The sequence below is a fragment of the Pezoporus flaviventris genome, unplaced genomic scaffold (genome assembly GCF_033815535.1).
Source record: "Pezoporus flaviventris isolate CSIRO_AGI_PZ_B2104156 unplaced genomic scaffold, CSIRO_AGI_Pfla_v1 ptg000097l, whole genome shotgun sequence".
Taxonomy (NCBI): domain Eukaryota; kingdom Metazoa; phylum Chordata; class Aves; order Psittaciformes; family Psittacidae; genus Pezoporus; species Pezoporus flaviventris.
In genome coordinates this window covers 5,225,689-5,244,105 of record NW_026892645.1, presented here as the reverse complement: position 1 = coordinate 5,244,105, position 18,417 = coordinate 5,225,689, and the positions used below count along the sequence as shown (strand labels likewise).

Genomic DNA, 18,417 nt, shown 5'->3' with positions numbered 1-18,417 from the left:
GAAGGTTTAAACACAGCATAACTCTGATTTCCAGGAGTGCTGATGGGAAGTCAGGCCTTCAGGAGTCAGTGTTGAGATGTGATCAGTGACAGGTTAGAATCTGCCTACAGAATGAGCACATTTAGTGGGTGGATGTGGTTTTTTAAGGTAAATGGAAAACTTCATGTGTGTTTAAGGCATGGAGTGTTGTCTTGTGGGTTGGACAGGGTAATCCTCTTCCATTCCCCATCCTGCTGCAGGATTGCTGTAAACCCTTTAGCCATGTATTTAATTTCTCTCTCCATCTGTAACAAATCATATAATCTGTCACACAAAGTACAGATACCTCTAATTCCAATGAGATTTTGAGATCATCAATACAAACCATCATAAAAGCACGGCCAGCTTCCCTCTCCATACTTCTCTAATACCTCCAAGTGATCCAGGAGGTCTGCATAATTTTCTACATCCACGCTTACATATTTTAGTCCTCAATGTAACGTGTGAACTGCTTTTACCACTGCCAATACTAGAAGTCGTTCCCAAACAGGTATGGCTTGGTTTAGATTGTGGTTGTACTGGGTAATTCTTGGTGGTCCAAGCCACACAGCTGTACAAACCTCTCCTGTTGTCACTTTTCTGTTCTCAGACCATCTGTTTTTAAGGTGATTTCACCTCTTTGATCAGGAAAGGCTTTTAGGCTTAAAATGGATCTTAATGTAAATGTTGAAATGGTAACAAATACAGATCTAACCTTACAGCAGGTTTTGATTCAGTGGTAATGGTTTTACTTCTGTGTTATTGACCAGTGCCCATCACAAGAATGGAGCAGACCACTTCCCTTAACTTCATGCAAAATGCTATGCAGAAGCTTCGGCCAAAAGCAGGGAAGCCACCAGTTTGCTAGTGACACTCCAAGGAGAATTTAGGCAGGTGAAAATGTCATAACCCAGATGGCAATAATGGCATCAAGGCACTGAGGATGACAACTCCCTGTTCTCCAGGAAATGTCCCACAGTCTTTACTGACCAGCCTGTTGAAAAAAGACACTTCAAGCAACAGCATGCCAATCGAATGCTGTTTGCAGCCATTCCTCCCATACTGTTTCAGTGAAGTGCATGTGTTTTCTCCTGAATCCATACCCTTCCCATGAAAGCACTGATTGTTCACAGCTCTGAGAGCTAGTTCCAGAGCTTGTGGAGCTCATGGTGCTGCAGCTCAAGTGGAAGCAACTTTGCTTTCTCAGTTTTATAATGTAGTTTCTGCGTATGGATGCTCCAACATGCATTGTGTGTATGAGCTTCCTCTTTCTCTTTGGTTCCTAGCTGTATGTCTCTTCAGAGAGCCGCTTCAACACCTTAGCAGAGCTGGTCCATCATCATTCAACTGTCGCAGATGGGCTCATCACCACGTTGCACTACCCAGCACCCAAACGCAACAAGCCCACTATTTATGGTGTGTCTCCAAACTATGACAAATGGGAGATCGAGCGAACTGACATCACCATGAAACACAAGCTTGGTGGAGGGCAGTATGGAGAGGTGTATGAAGGAGTCTGGAAGAAGTACAACCTTACAGTGGCTGTGAAGACTCTAAAGGTAGGACTCAAATCTCAGAGTATTCCAGTTCATCTCCGTTAAGCAAAGCATGTTCAGGCTGGCTGCTGCCCTGGTTAAACAGTTTGGGTCAGTGACTCCCTTCCTTTGTGTGCTGTAGGCTTGGAAGAGAGTATCTTTGTAAGACCTTGATCCTGTTATGGTTTTATGTGATACCCAAAACACCCGTATCTAAACAAAGGAGGACATTAACAGCATAATTTTTACTTTAGAATAGATGAAACCATAGCAAAATAAAATAGAGTCCTAATGTCTTGCGTTCAGGGTGTGGCAAAGGTGAGCTGTTCATGGATGGATACACTAACACAAGCTGGTGTCTTAGGGAAAATTGTGGATTGTGAGTCAGTCAACTTGAAATCCAAAGGCTGTGCTTCAGGGAGGCTTTACATGCTTTGGTTTTGTGTCTTACGTGGCATCTTTCCCAAAAGACAAGCTCTCTGTGTACCTGGAAGACTTAAGCAATTCTTCACAGCTGCTTCTTCTCAAAAGAGAGAAGTGGAGGAAAAAGTGTATCCAAGCTAAAATACACTCAAATGTATAAGTGGCTTTAATGAAGAGCTGGATTATCAGCTCTGTTTCTGGCTCTGCTCCCTGATTTGTGTGCCTTGGTTTCCTTGCCTCTTGAAATGCAAATAATGCTTTAGGAGTTCATCAGGTCATTGCTTAATTCATTTATGTTTATAGAAATGTCTTGCGATCTTCTGGCACCATCCACACACATTGCATTTGATTGCTTAATAAGAGTTTATGTTAACTTGACACCGTGTTCTCTCCTCTGATGGGGATGTGGTTTGGTCTTGCAGAAACAAACAGAGCAGGGGATTTTGTTTGTTTCTTTTCTGGTTTTTTTTTGCAGTGGAAAATGTGAAGTGGAGGGAACTGTGGGGATGCGTTAGGGTCAGGGGAAGAGCGTTTCCTTGATTTGGGGAAAATATTTCTTCCTTACTCTCTGAGCAGGGGCTACCGCAGTATTTCGGGGTTGCTATGGTTGCAGGAAGTATTTTCGTTTTGGCCTTTTTTGTGCTCTGAAGATTCCTGTTGCTGCCTGGAGGAGAGTCCAGCTGCTTGCTTGCACAGGCAGCGAGTGACACCTAGTGTTATCCCTGCTTGTACCCAGCGCTGGGGACCGGCAGGGCTTACTCCGGAGCATGGCAGTGCAGGAGCTGGGATGTGACCAGGTTGAACAAAATGCCAGCGAAAAGGAGAGAGCAGCTCTTTCCTGGAACATCTTTTGCTATAACATCTCCTTTCCTGCTTCTGGTTGCAGTGTGAGGATACTCGATGTCTTCAGACTTCTCACTTCACTCCAAGCCAGTCATTGCTTTCATTCTCTTCTCTCCAAAACCCATCAACAAATGCAGATTGCATGTTATCCCATCAAGGTTGTTGTGCATAAGGAGAAACCTTAATACATACCATGGCTGTTTCAAATACATCAAATAAATATTTAATGAAACATGACTAAAAGTGCTTCATAATGTAGTACGGAGCAGCACGTTCCACTGGGGAATATAAGAATAACTAAGGAGAGAGTTGCGAAAACACTTCAACCTGCAATTATGCATACTAAAATCATCCTTAAAAGCAAATTTATAATCTTACCTTCCTTGAATCCATCAGTCTGCTGCTTGACAGGTGGGATTGTCGCTTGCTTCAAAGTTTTGGGAAACACTTTAAAATCCCATTTGTATCCCAGTTCTACTGGGGAAAACAAGCTCTGTGCAGCTTCTGCACAAGCATTCGAGTGACTCACTCTGTTTTCCTCAGAGATAATATCTTTCGAAACTTTATATGACTCTGCTTGTTCCTTCCCCATCTGTTCCAGATACCTCTATAAGATAAAGGAGATGGAAGAACTAAAAGAGGAAAAGAAGAATCCTTGCAGCATCTTTTTTAATAGCAATGCTTACGAACACCCATTTGTTGTTCAGTTTTCTATCAAGTGTCTAAACGTAGCTCATAGTTGGCGCAGAACTCTAGTTCACACAAGAAAGCAACCGAAGCAGCACGCGCTGTTCCTCGCTTGCATTTAACTGGGAAGTGCTAGACAATGTTTTGGTGCCTAGATGTTTCCCAGTAAAACGTATCAATGGAAGCTCAGTTTGTTGCACAGGACACAAGGGTCTGCTGCTACGACAGGACACACTCTGTGGGATTGACACCTGGTGTTGATGGAAAGGGGCAGGAGTGCAGCTTTATGACCTGCATAGCATTGCACCAGTGCATCCTGCTGTGACTGTGGGCAAAGTATGAGGGCCATTTAATGGCTGAACTGTTGTGAGCTGGTCACTTCAGCACATTTCTTACTGCGCATCTCAAGTCTGCATTCATTAGGGCTGCCTCTTCCTTAGAATCATAGAATAGTTAGGGTTGGAAAGGACCTTAAGATCATCCAGTTCCAACCCCCCTGCCATGGGCAGGGACACCTCACACTAAACCATCTCACCCAAGGCTCTGTCCAACCTGGCCTTGAACACTGCCAGGGATGGAGCATTCACAGCCTCCCTGGGCAACCCATTCCAGTGCCTCACCACCCTAACAGGAAAGAATTTCCTCCTTATATCCAATCCAAACTTCCACTGTTTAAGTTTGAACCCATTACCCCTTGTCCTATCACTCCAGTCCCTAATGAAGAGTCCCTCCCCAGCATCCCTATAGGCCCCCTTCCTTCCATTTCCCCTCCCTCTTTTACACTTTATTTTTTTCCCAGCAGAGAAGCCTGTGTTTTAAATGAGGCAACTTGTAGCCCTGATGTCTCTTAATGCCATGGCAGGCTCCTGTGCTCTGCTAGGAATATATTGTATAGCCACAACTGTCTTCCTTCTTCCGTGGGTTTGTGCAGTGGAAGATGGAGGCTGGTTAAGCTTGGTCCTTTGCATGAGATCAGATTTTCAGAGAGATCATTGTTACAGTAGTTCTCTGTATGTGTCCTTCCTATCAATTTGGTCACTGTGAGGTAGGAGATTTGAAACAGTGGAGCAGCTATGCAGAGGAGCAGCCTTTCAGAGCCTGTAAAGCATGCACAAGATAAATGCATATTTAGGGTAATTTTGCAACCTGGATTATTAACCCAGTTTCCTTTGCCAAAGAGAACACTTTAAGGTTCTGCTCACAAGGACCTTTGGGCTATTAGTTTTGACAGAGTGTGTTCAGCAAATCACAGCTGCCAATCAAGTTAATTGGCAATGAATAGTAAATGATTGAATGAAGCTGTTGGAAAAATGTTCCCATTGCTAACTGCAAAGCGGAGAGCTGGCTGCATCTTGCAGCAGCAGCCCACTGTTATCATTCTCACCAGCAGCAGTAAATCCTTTCCAATCCTTCCTTAAAACACTTTGTCCATGTAGCCTGTCAACATTAATCCATCACTGAAAAAATATATGGATATAGAAAGAAACATTGCTTTCGGAACAGATCTGTATTTTTGCACCTCTTTGGAACGACCTTCCGGCCATTTGGGTCTTATTTGAGTCAGAAAATACATGTTTTGAGCAAGATTGCATCTTCCTCGGTTTTGTGTTGTGCCAAGTAACTTTATGGCATTCAACAAATAGGTAGTGACACGTCTGCCCAGAGCAGTTACGTCATGGGTCAGGCTCTAAATGCCAGGAATGAAATCTGGGAAACCTTGTGCTTTCAATTACGGAGCCATTGGCCTCCCTGTCTGGAAGGGAGGATTTCTTGCTCTTACCCAGTGAATCTGGGGACCCAGCTTCTGGAGTGTTTGATTGTGCCATGTCCTTCCTTTTATGTTCATTCTTATTTCTTCTCTTTTCTGTTTCTTGTCTTTTTGGGTTTTTTCCCCTGTTAAGAACAAGCACATTTTTCCTTTTCAGCTGCTGAGTGGTCCTGTGAGAGGCCCTTCACAAAAGGGATATGGATTTTCTTGCCCCCCAAAGCTCCATTAGAATAAGAATGATAAAAAAATATATATATTTTCTAAATCCAACAAAAACCCGCAGCGTTCTTAACTCCCTGGCATTGTGATGTGGCTACAGGGGAAATACTACCTTGAAAGAACTATGGCTTATGTTGTCAGTTTGCAGTTCTTTTTGTGTCCTCATACACAAATCTGTTCCTCCTCTGTGCATGCTGTCCTTGCCAAAGCTTTACCATTGTTCTGCAGGAGGATACCATGGAGGTGGAAGAGTTCTTGAAAGAAGCTGCAGTAATGAAGGAGATCAAGCATCCGAACTTGGTGCAATTATTAGGTAAGTGCTAAATACCAAGCAGAGGGATTTGGACTAAACCCTTGTGCAGTGATATGGATGTTAAGGAGCAGATAAGCTGCTTACCATACCAAGGCTTTAAATACAGACACTTATTGTCTGGCAAAATACACAGTTTGTACCACTAATGCATGATTTTTAATGATCTGGTCTCCCTAATGTTTCACTTGCCAGAGCTCGAAGCAGGAAATTAAACTTCTCTATTAACCAATTCGATGCAGAACTCATTCTTTCTGTGAGCCCCGTATTTCCACCCTCTGCAGGTATAAATTGCCCTAGAGGACAAAACCTGAAGATTCACTGATACTCTGAAACATTCATTGTAAACTTTATGTTGGTCCCTAGGGGTGTGCACACGGGAACCTCCTTTCTACATCATCACTGAGTTCATGACGTATGGGAACCTGTTGGATTATCTGCGTGAGTGTAACCGGCAGGAGGTGAATGCTGTGGTGCTGCTCTACATGGCAACTCAGATCTCCTCAGCCATGGAGTACCTGGAGAAGAAAAACTTCATTCACAGGTAGGAAGGGCGGTGAGCACCCCTGAATCTCAAGCACAAAACACCCTGTGACTTATTTTCCTGCCTTTCAGATCACCATGGCATTGACTTTGGTGTCCTGTATTTAACATATGAGTGCATTGTGTTCTGATACAGTACATTAACCTGTCTATAGGTTGGTCTTCTAATTGTTTTTCTCTCTGTTTTTCTCTTACCTTTGAAGTAGATGCAGGTGAAAGACATATCACTACTTTCTTCCTTAAGTGTAAATGCTTCCCGAAGTAACGGGCTCTTAATGGACCAGATAAAGTACTGCTCTTCCTTGATTCTAACAACCATTAACAACTGCAGCTGGTGTTGCTGGATGCGTGCACGTGCTCACAGCAGCAAAGCCACCCTCTCAGTGCCTTCTCATCCTCTGTTCTTTCTTATTTCTTTCAGTTTTTCCCATCCTCTGTAGGGATTGCTTCCCGCTATTGTCCAGATTGCACATTCGCTTTAATAAGCATCTCTGCAGTCGTAAAAGTCTTGGAGACTCTGACCTTTAAGTGTGCTGCAATTATGGCTGGAGCGTTGCGTTCTTCATCTGTAGAAATGGCCTCCTAGCAATATAATGACACATCCTGCGCCGAGGTTTGAGAGGCGCTGAGCTTTATACAATATGCTGCCTCTGCCACAGCATGACCTTTCCTGCCCAATTAACTGCAATGTGAAATTAGCACACGTTTTTTCATAGAGACAGATATGAAGATCGCGTGTAAAGTTGTAGGTGCTCCTCCAAGTCATGCATTGCCTTTGCTGCCTGAAAGGCCTCTTTAAATGCGTCTGTCAGTCAGTGAAGCGAACGGTGATTCTGCCAATTAAAATTTCCAGCCTTTGATTTGGATGTATTTCACCCCTTCAGCCTGTAGGAAGCAAACTTTATAAACTGCTTTGTATGAATCCCATTTGTCTGCTCTCCTTTTAATGTCATTTCCTCTTATTTCTGATGATCCATCTATCTAAAATAAATAGTAGTGATTTTCCTTATCAGCCACCCCCGTACCCACCTACCCAATTATTTTAAGAGTGTTGTCACAATTCACATCCATGGATTCAAATGCTGGGCTGTGACCTCATTTAATGAATCGGGAAGGAGGAGGAATTTGATTATGAAGAGGAGCTTTTATTTAGGCACACATTGTAGTAATCAAGCATTGATAAGAAGGTGTATTCAAAAACACTGTGAAAAATTAATGGGTACGTAGTAAGACGTGCTTTTATTTATTTATTTATTTATCCCAATTGAGCAGAACAAGCAAAAGAAGCAGCAGTGTCTGGCTCATATCTAAAGATCTCACTTGAGCCTGCTGGTAGAATCAATTTTTAGTTCAATGTGACATAATTTGGGATACTTAACAAAGCCTGCTATTAGGAGAAGTGTATTTGTGCTTTGTGTTTTTACACTCCAGAAGCATTTCCAGGGGTTCTAACAGCATTTATGAGCCAGGGAAGCAGTAAATGCACCGTGCACATCTCTTGCCTGCCAAGGCAGAGGCAGGTAAAAAAACGTGGAGGAAAAGCTCAATTTGCTTCTTGCTCAGGTCTTTAAAAACACAAGTACTGATAGCAGGGGCTACAACAGGTTTGAAAAGGCCAGAACAAGCTATGAAAAGGTTGTGCTGTAAAACGTGGTATTCTTTGGAGGAGGAAGAGCATTGCTGGGAGCTAAACCTGGTGCTCGAGCAAGGCCTGGAACAGGAGTTCTGGAGAGTGACTGGTGTTGGCAGGGGTGACCGAAGTGCTGGAGAGGTGGGCAAGAAGTGAGGCAGTGAGACTTGGTTTATTCAGTGCTCATCCTCAGCTATTGATAACTTGAGCACTGACATTTCTTTAAATTATTTTTATCCTGAGGGTGGCAGCTTTTATTGAAAGTGAGGGGGCTTCTTGAAGCTTTCACTTCAAATTAAATAAAAAAAAAGAGAAAGAAAAAGTTTGGATGACAGTCTTACAGAGCTGGAATGGAAAATAACTTTCCCTCTTACATAGATGTGCAGAACTACATAATTTCTGTGTATGAAAAATAATCACTCAGGCCCAGGTTTCTTTGGGAACGGCAAGTTTCCTTGCTGTTGCTGAAAGTGAAATGGTATAGGCTTCTCACTGCCTGGTTTTGCTCTTATTTTTAGGGACCTTGCTGCCAGAAACTGCCTTGTAGGGGAGAACCACTTGGTGAAGGTGGCAGATTTTGGCCTCAGCAGGCTAATGACAGGCGACACGTACACTGCCCATGCCGGAGCAAAGTTCCCCATCAAGTGGACTGCCCCAGAAAGCCTGGCCTACAACAAGTTCTCCATTAAATCCGACGTCTGGGGTAAGACTTTGCATGTATGAATTAATGCAGATTATTGTCATCTTGTCCAGGGCTGTGAGCTGAGAGCGCTGCTGAACATTTCAGGAGGGAGCACGTTCCCTGGTTTGAGCCCTATTGTTCCATGAGCTTGTCAGAGTGCAGGAACTAATCTCTGCTAAGTCAGTCCTTGAGTGGAGCACTGAGAATGCCAGCCTGGCTTTTTGTGCTTGATTCATTGGCAAATATGAAAATAAAGGATACTGTAGTGCTTATAGAAATGTATGAAATGGGGCTGGGGGCACCAGTACTACTGCCTTAATAGGCACAGGACTAGGAAGCACTATGCTGTTGTACAGCCAGGAGCTTTCTATTTCAAGGAGGAAAGCAAGAATCTGGTTCATTCTGCATTAAAAAAACATACACAACTGTGTGTGTATCTGTCTGGAGATAGCTCCAAGTTCTTCTTTCTGCATTTTCAAAGAATAATCTTTAGAATGAGATGAGGAAAAATCAGAGTGAAAATTTGATGACAAATGGTTATTGAAGAGCCCTGAGGTGCTGGTGATAAGCGTAGGCTTAACTAAATGGAGCTATATTCTATCAAATCTGACTGCAGAAAAACTCATTGTACTTTTAATCAGCCTTTCTTTGGGTTTTATATCTCTGCCATAGCTTGGTCAAATCCTCAAAAGTGCCCAGTGACATGAGATAGAAGTCTGTGGGATGTGGTCCCAAAGGCACTTGGAAAATGTTATCCTGAGCATCTTCTATATAGAAAACCACAGACAGTGGTGAAGTAGCCATGAAGTTTACTGGAGTCTGGGGAGAACTGCAAAGAAAGGCTTTATTTTGAAGAAACTGATGCTAAATATTTGATAGGCAGGGGAGGAAACCCAAAAGAGCCCCCAAGGAGTATGCGGTTGCTGACCAGGGTGTTTCTTCTGTTTTGGACTTGTATACGGTGGTGTTGGCTGCTCCTGGTACCTGCTACAGTCTCAAGGATGGATGCTGCTGTATCACTGCGGTGGCTGCAGGATCCCTGTTTCATTCAAATAGGAGAGTACTTGGAGAAGAAAGATCCAAAAGGAGTATTGGATATCTTTAATTAGGGTTAACGTAACCTCGCGTGGTGAGAGCTTGGGCAGAGGACTTTGAGATCTGATTAGAGCAAGCCAGCTGTCCCCAGAGGCTATGGCTGCTGCTGGGCACGCCAGAGTTTAGATGCTTTCACCTCAGTGCCTCCAGACAGCAATCAAAGAAAATCGTGCACAGAAATGTCTAATGTAAATTGCCCTTGGTGGTGTTACCATGTAATGTGATGTGATTTCCTTACTTATGCAGAATTGTAATCGCTTTCTCTTCAGGTTAAGAACAGAATAGGGTGACTGAACTAATTACATGCAGGTTGTTGAACTGCTGTTGAGCTTATTCTGTGTGCTCGACTCCTGGGTTAGCTGCCTGACCCTGGGGTTGACCTGCATCCCCATCAACTCTGGGGACTTGAATGCCTGTTTCAAGACCCTTTTTGTACTCTCCCTTTTCCCATTCAGCTTTCCCTGTGCCCAAACTGTCTCAGCCTCACCCTGTCTTGTCGGTAGCAATTGCTGGAACTTCCTTCTCATGCTGCTTCCAGGGTTTCCCCTCTAGATCATGCTGCAGCTAAACAAGGGCACCCCAAAACCAGTGAGCTATTAAAGCGTGCCAGTCCTTTAGGGAGAGATTGCAGATGAGAGGAGCTGTCAAACTGAGGGAGAGACTGCAGTGCAGCAGTGAAACCCTTTCAACTAATCCACTGTGAAGTCTCTTAATTGTGCCTTTAATAGGACTTGAAGGATCTCAAGGCATTCAGGTTTGAGACAACTGATACATTGAAAATTAGTCTAATTCTACCCTGTCATATCGCAGGAGACTTGTCTGTGCTGACGAAGAGGCTTGTTACGCTTCCTTAACGTTTAAGCTGCTGCTGAGCATGGGATCTGAGCCACCCGGAGCTGGTTTAAGTGTGCAGCACTGTTTAGTAACTAGTCCCACTAAACATTCTCTCACATTTAAGATGAAAACAAAGGTTATTGATTTATGTTATCCCCCTTTCTCTTTGGTTCTTTCTTTCTCCACTGCAGCCTTTGGCGTTCTGCTGTGGGAAATTGCAACCTACGGTATGTCCCCTTACCCTGGCATTGACCTGTCTCAAGTCTATGAGCTGTTGGAGAAAGACTACCGCATGGAGCGCCCCGAAGGCTGTCCTGAGAAAGTCTATGAACTCATGAGAGCATGTAAGTGTTCCTCAGGCCTGCAAATGCTGCTTTTTAGCTCTGCAGAAGTGCAGTAAAAGTGCCAGGATCTGGCCACATAGATCAAGGCATGAAGAACCCCCTGCCAGTTGTGTAGAAATGTTTGGTTCAAGCTGCTTTCCCCAGAAGATGAACACATGATGAAACCAACTATTCTTCTCTACTGGGAGCACACAGGCCTGGGGGAGATGTGTGTTGTTCATCTCGCTGTTTTCTTTGTCTCCTTTTCCCTGACAACTTAAAGAAAAGCTTGTGCTGTAAGGATGAAGCAGGAGCTTTATTAGGCTTCTTGCAGGACTGGCTGTTATTCTTCCACTGTGGCCCTTTGGTACGTGACTTAGTGCGGTACATTTATTTTCTTCCAGCAGTGCTCAGCGCCTGCTGTTCTATCCTGCCATGGGAATCTGATGTAAAGGGTGCTAGGTGTCTGCAACCATCACTGAGCTGAAGTGGTTGCAGGCACCCATATGAACCACATTCCCATGTCAGTATTTTCTCTCACTCATTTTATAAAAAGGGAACTGCAAAGCCAGCTCCTCCTGGTGCAGTGCACTGAATGCCTAATGCTGGTGGGAAGTTCTGAGTGGTGGTGTTTCTCTTTCAGGCTGGCAGTGGAGCCCTTCCGATAGACCTTCCTTTGCTGAGATCCATCAGGCCTTTGAAACCATGTTTCAGGAATCCAGCATATCGGATGGTAGGTGTGGGTTCCTCTCGGACCGGCAATTCCAGGGATGGGAAAAGGGCCACATTGTTCCTAAGCTGTTTTGTAGTGAAACTCAGTGCTAGGTTATGTACTGCCTGGTGTAAGCAGCATAGAAAGCAGAGGTGCCTTTATATGAGGGCTTTGTTTCTGGGCATACGATTGATTTTAAAGGGCAAAGTGGCTGAACAGCCTCAAAGAACCTCTGCTTTGTGTTGTTTGCTTTTCTCTTGTGCTGTTAACTCTGAACAGCGCAGTAGGGCTTTTTATCTTCTGTGGATTGTAGTGATTGTTTTTCTTCTGTGTATTGCAGAGGTGGAGAAGGAATTGGGAAAGAAGGGCATGAGGAGCGTAGTGAGCAATTTCCTGCAAGCCCCAGAGTTACCAACCAAAACACGAACATCGAGGAGAGCTGCTGAAAGCAAAGATGCCAATGAGGGCTTGGAGGCTGCACATGCTCGAGGCCAGGGGGAGTGTGGTAAGTTTTAATTAAAGTCATTATTCCTTCAGGAAACACAGAGGGAAATAAAATGTGTGTCCTGCTCCAAGTCTTCACCTAGGCAGAGCTGTGCCTAATAACAGGTGCCATCTCTCCGTACCAGTATTGTGCTTCTGGGTGACAGGCTGCTGAGCTTGCTTCCACGGGTTCAGAACTCCTTTTATTATCTTTTGCAGAGGTAGGTTGCTAATCCTGGGACCAGATCCAGCAGCTGAGAGTGTGAGTCCTTAACTGCAGCGGGATCGGCACTATACCTGCCGTTGCTTAGAGAAGCCCTAGGAATTCTTTCAACTTAATAGCTGTTGCCTGCAGCTCCCTTTAGACCAGAGCCTGAGAACAGAACTCTCTGATCATATCCTCTCCCAATTCCCTGTTAGGAGCTATCAGTGGGGTCTCCCACTGCATCCAAGTGTTGGGTAATCTGCTGTGTTCAAGCCACTTTACACTACCACGTTGCATTATTTAAAGCAGGACGATTGCTCAGGTTTAGCAAACCCCATAAGGGAGGTTTCTTCACTGTTCCATCCTACCAGATTTGTGCTTGCAGCACTGAAGAGTATTACTCTTGGCAGGTACCAAATATAATTTCAGCAAGGGACAGAAAGGTATTTACAGAATCTTCTATAAAATTAAACTCTCATTCAATCAGTTCCTTCAAGCACTTGCCTTCCCTTCTGAGGTAATAGAAGCAGTGATAAGATGCAGCATGTAAACAGGAGACTTGTATCTAGTTCATTTGGAAAATAACAAGGTAAAACAAAAGACAGTGTATTTTCCATCCCCTGTTGAGGCTGCCTTCTCTGGCCATTCATGTGACTGACCTTTTTTGTGTAATGTCACATTCACCTAGAAGTACATGTTTCAGTAGCAGATGTACATCCAGGCAAAGAGAGGAAAAAAGAGGGGATGTAAAATGTTGGAAAAAAGGAAGTATCAGTGACTTAAGAAGGTTATTTACCATATATAGGAAATATAATTGCCTACTATTACAAGCTTTGAAGTAAAATAACTTCATTTAAATACTTAAGGGCTTTGAGAGATTCAGGTGCAGCAGGAATAATACGATTTTAACATTATGCTGGGAATCATTTCACTCTTTATTGTGAAAGAAAATATTTCACATTAAAGTTCCGTTGCAGTTCCCCCTTCTATTGTCAGTGTTTCCATAGCAAGGAAGCTGATCCTCTGTGCAAGCTGCTAGTTTTCTGTGAATCTCCACAGTAAGGTCTTGTAGAAGTGTACTGTCTTCTCAGAGTACACAGCTATTTTTCTTCCATTCTCTCTTCTCCACCAGAATCCCTTCCTCAGCCAAAATCCTACCCAGAGCATGATAATCACCAATATGTGACTAAGAAGCATCCTCCTTTTCCCCTATGACTCTGCCTCATCTGCCTTCTTGCTGCCTAGTTGAGCTGTAATGTCTATGTGCCCTGAAGGCATTGCTCCTCTGAATTATAATGCCATCTGAGTGCCTGGTCTGGGAATGAGACCCCCTGTCAGTCAAATACAGGGACCTTCAGGACTCCATATAAATTTATTATAAGCCACTATTCATTTTTAAATACTTCTTGTAAGTGGAGAAAGGGTCACCCATCATTTCCTTTTGGAGCAGTGCTGCTGGAGGAGGCTGCTATTGCCACTTCCCTCCGTTATTGCACGAAGCTGGCCATCGTCATGGTGGTAGGACCTGCAGTGTTCAGCTGTCAAAGGGTGCCATGATTCCTGCTTGTGAAAAAGTTATTTCCATTCCCCACAAAGGATAATGTTAGGAAAAGAGGTTAGGAGTATCAGAATTTAAATGCCCAAGGAGGCTGGGGATGGAGGTGGGTTACAGAGATGTCTTATTAATTCAGATGGTCAGCTGTTCGAAAGACAGCAACAGCTCAGGGACTGAAAGTCTCTTAATATTTATCTTCTTCACAGTGTGATGTTTAGACAAGTCTCCAGATATGAGGGTGGAAATCTGAACATAAACATTTCGTGTTTGTCTGTCGCTGTTTAAATCAGAAGCCTACAGGGAAAGTAGTTTGGCAGCCAAATCCTGTAGAAGCCACCTTAGAAGTGAATGTATACAGGATTAGGGACCACGTTCAGTGCAGGCTTGAGTGTGGCTGTACTTGCTTTACTCATGGTCTGAAGTTGTCTCTCTTCACAGAACCTGCACCTTTTGGAGGTGCTGCAGTGGTTTCATCCTGGAAGAAAACTGATTTTTGTGGCTCTTGAAGCAGCACTCAGTAGACTCTTTTCTGTCCCTTGCAGATCCTCTGGATCATGAACCTGCTATTTCCCCCTTACTCCCACGGAAGGAGAGGGTGGCCCTGGAGAGCAGTTTGAATGAAGATGAGAGGCTGCTTCCAAAAGACAAGAAGCACAACCTCTTCAGTGCCCTTATCAAGAAGAAGAAGAAGACTGCCCCTACCCCTCCGAAACGGAGCAGTTCCTTCAGAGAGATGGATGGCCACTCAGACCGCAGGGCAGGTGGGGAGGAGGAGTGCAGGGATCCTGGTAATGGAGCTTTCATTGCACCCCCTGCAGACCCAGCTGACCCCTCCAAGTTCCAGAGCCCAAGCAATGGGGCTGGTGTCACCAACGGGGTTGTCCCTGGGAACTCTGGATTTCTATCTCCCCATTTAGGGAAGAAGTCCAGCACGATGAGCAGCAGTCGAGGGGTGGCTGGTGAAGAGGAGAGTAGTTCCAGCTCCAGCAAGCGTTTCTTAAGGTCCTGCTCAGCCTCCTGTGTGCCCCACGGAGCAAAGGACACAGAGTGGAAATCTGTGACTCTGCCTCGGGATTTGCAGTCCACAGGACGCCAGTTTGATTCCTCCACTTTTGGGGGACACAAAAGTGAGAAGCCAGCACTGCCTCGGAAGCGGGCAAATGAGACCAAGACTGACATTGCTGTCAGGGGAACAGTGACCCCTCCTCCAAGGCTGCTTAAGAAAAATGAAGAGACCACGGATGATGTGTTCAAAGATGCAGAGTCGAGCCCTGGCTCCAGCCCTCCCTCCCTGACGCCAAAACTTGGCCGTAGGCAACCTGCTGCCCCTCCTTCCTCCAGCGTGCTCCACAAGGATGATGGAGTCAAATCCAGTGCCTTAGGTACCACTGTGACGATGGACCAAGGTTCTGCTGCCAAACCCAGCCCTGCTGGGTTCGTGGGTGCCAGCAAGGCTTCCTCTGAGGAGCCACGACTGAGGAGGCTCAAGCAGACCTCGGAGTCAGCAGGGAAGGACAAAGGGAAGTTGTCGAAGCTGAAACCAGCACCTCCACTTCCGCTCTCTTCATCCTCCGTCAGCAAGCCTGGGAAGGTTTCTCACAATCCCAGCCATGAAGCAGCAGCAGAGGTGGTGTCTGGGCCGAAATCCAAACAGTTGACTCAGGTTGGAGAGGCTGCAGGCAGTGATGCTGTCAAGCCAAACCAGTCAGGGGAAGGTGTGAAAAAGCTGGGGATCCCTTCTGTACCAAAGCCACAGTCCTCTACAAAGCTGCTGATGAGCACGGCAACCCCAGCTGCCTCTTCCTCAGCAGTACCCTCTGCCTCAGGTGGGGACCAGCCATCATCTACAGCCTTCATCCCTCTCATATCCACCAGGGTCTCGCTGCGAAAGACCCGGCAGCCCCCGGAGAGGATCGCCAGTGGCACCATCACTAAAGGGGTGGTGTTGGAAAGCACGGAGGCCCTGCGGATCGCCATCAGCAAGAACTCTGAACAAATGGCAAGCCACAGCGCTGTCCTGGAGGCTGGCAAGAACCTCTACACCTTCTGCGTGAGCTACGTGGACTCCATTCAGCAGATGAGGAACAAATTTGCCTTTCGGGAGGCCATCAATAAGCTGGAGAACAACCTACGGGAGCTTCAGATCTGCCCAGCAACGGCTGGCAGCGGGCCTGCAGCCACCCAGGACTTTAGCAAACTTCTCAGTTCAGTGAAAGAAATCAGTGACATTGTTCAGAGGTAGCAGAAACCAGGTTAAAAACCAAAATAATAATAATAATAATAACATAAAATCACCATGGGCCAAAGCCAACTGTGGAGAGAGCGACATGTGGACTGGCAAAGGACTGTGGGCGTTCAGCTTAGGGCTGTGAGAAAGACACAGACTGTGAATGGATGCCCCAGCTCCAAAGGGCAGGGCTGTGTTCAAGAGGCACTTTCCACCCTCTTAACTCAGTTTCCCTGTGTTTCTTATACTTGTAATCGTCTTATCTGTGGAGTTCTTGCCTTGTGGACTACAAGTCTAAATGCTGATGTCACACCATGCCTTTTTAGTAATATTTTATTGCTCTGGACAGACCATTAGGACTGAAGCCAGACTGATGGACACTGAGATGCCATCCTCCTCAGGAGGAACTTCCTAATGCATTTTCATCCCCTCCTTCTGCCCCACTGTACACATGGATGAGTGTTTGAATAGCAATATACCCACTGTGTTACTTGGGAGAGCTGCAGCAGGTGTGCCTGGCCCAAGTCTGATGTCTACCTGACATTAATGCAACAGATTTGGTGCTCGGGAGGGAAGGGGGGAAATGGTTAATGTAAGGGGAGTTTTAATGACAGAGTGCTACAAGTGATGTTTGCTCAGATTCTCCCTCTGATTCCACCTGATGCCCTTTGTGTTTTGTTTTCATTAATTTCTTTATGCTGTTGAGATGAATTGCTTGGGCTCAAAATGTTGCAGGCAGCACTTGCCGATGTAGTGGCACTGGAGCCTCTTTGTGGATCTCCCTTGGTAGTGAAAAGAGACCACTGAAGGTCTGAAGAAGGATGTGCTGTCACACTCTTGTGATATCCAGTGTTAACCAGGCTGGTGTTTGGGGTGGAGGGTTGCAGAGACCGGGGAGCAGGAGGATGGTGCTGAGCAAGGCATTGCTCCCTGGAGGACCAGAGGGTTGCAGCAGGGGAGGTGGCTCAGGATGGATTCAGAGACACCACTGTGCCTCTAGCACTGGTTTCAGCTGAGCTCACCCATCACGGATGGGTGAGAACTGCTGATTCTCTCATTGACTTTCCAGCTCTTTGTTCTGGCAGGGGAGGTGAGACCTGGCTGCTGCCCTGCCACAGAGACCTGTCCTTTGAGGGGCCCTGATGCCTCCTTGCCTGTGCCAATGAAGATGCCAGTACTTTGGGGTTAAAACCGTCACTACCCTCATGCCGGTGCAGTTCCATCCAGCATCAAACAAGGATCTGTGAAGACTGCAGAGGCTTCTCTTAGGTGCATCTCCCAAGGAAACTGCCACAAAACGCTGACAGCAGGACTCCTGGGCTTCCTTTCCAAGGTCCTGCGACCTTCCCAACTAATGCAACAAGACTGGGAACTAACTGTGACTTGGGACAATGGTGAAAGAGCAAGGTTTAGGGCTATTAACAGTGCAATTTAACTCCTCTTAACAGTTCCAAACATGAGGAAAAAAAAAGCGTTTTCCATGTTCCTGTTCCCCTATAACTCTTGTGACCCCTCTTGTGTATCTTAAACACTAATTGCCTTCAATTGTATTTTATGCTGTTCTCTTTGGGACTGTTTTTGTATATGATTTCTAGTAGTTCACTCGTGTGTGTTCACGCCATTTCTCGCCCTCACAAACAGCCATGACTTAACACATGACAAATGGTCAAAGGAAAATACACACTTCTGCCACAGGCTGCCTTGAAAAATGTAAGGAGAAAAACCCCAGCCCAACCCTTGGACTGTCTCTTTCCTGGAGGTACTGTTTTTACTTTGATAACATATTGTGCCACTATATTATACATTTGTATCTCGTTATTACACACTTTTGTAGACTTGTCTTTTTTACAGTGTGTAAATAGCTCTGTCCTTCGTCTCTGTGATACCTAAGGGGGCTGTTTCCCCTTGAATTTGGTCCAGTACGGATTGTTTCTGTACACGACTTTCAATTCTTCCTTTTCTCTCTCTCTCTCTTTCGTTGTTTTGATTTATTTTTTATTCCAGTCTCTCTTGCGTAGTATATTTAAAAATAAATCAATGTTGAGGAAAACCTGCGTTTGTCTGTTGGAAGCCTCTTCTAACCCTGGTACCTCCCCTTAGACTCTGTCCAAAACCAGCTTCCCTGTGTAGGTGGTCAAGAGCTAGACAGCAGCATCTTTTCCGTGTCCTTTTTGATCTGGCCCTGAAAAGTCAGGAGAGAAATAAGATGCACAGAATAAAGACTGCGTCGTCATCTCTTTTGAGTCACTTTGCTCTTGTTTTTGGTGAGGTTTAAATCAGAGATTTGACTTTAAACTTTTCAGCATAAATTGTTATAACAGACTG

At 45.2% G+C, this 18,417-nt stretch overlaps 1 protein-coding gene across 2 annotated transcripts in view; it reads left to right on the top strand.

Annotated features, from left to right (window-relative positions):
• The window catches only part of ABL1 (ABL proto-oncogene 1, non-receptor tyrosine kinase), a 78,926-nt gene extending 60,780 nt beyond the window's left edge, over positions 1-18,146 (top strand). For both annotated transcript variants that reach the window (XM_061476668.1, XM_061476669.1), the window contains exons 4-11: positions 1,305-1,577; positions 5,722-5,806; positions 6,170-6,347; positions 8,495-8,679; positions 10,779-10,931; positions 11,554-11,643; positions 11,963-12,127; positions 14,408-18,146. In XM_061476668.1, the coding sequence (XP_061332652.1) occupies positions 1,305-1,577; positions 5,722-5,806; positions 6,170-6,347; positions 8,495-8,679; positions 10,779-10,931; positions 11,554-11,643; positions 11,963-12,127; positions 14,408-16,107 (2,829 nt within the window). In that variant the 3' untranslated portion in view covers positions 16,108-18,146. The remainder of the gene's footprint in view (positions 1-1,304; positions 1,578-5,721; positions 5,807-6,169; positions 6,348-8,494; positions 8,680-10,778; positions 10,932-11,553; positions 11,644-11,962; positions 12,128-14,407) is intronic.
• The last annotated feature ends 271 nt before the right edge of the window (positions 18,147-18,417 follow it).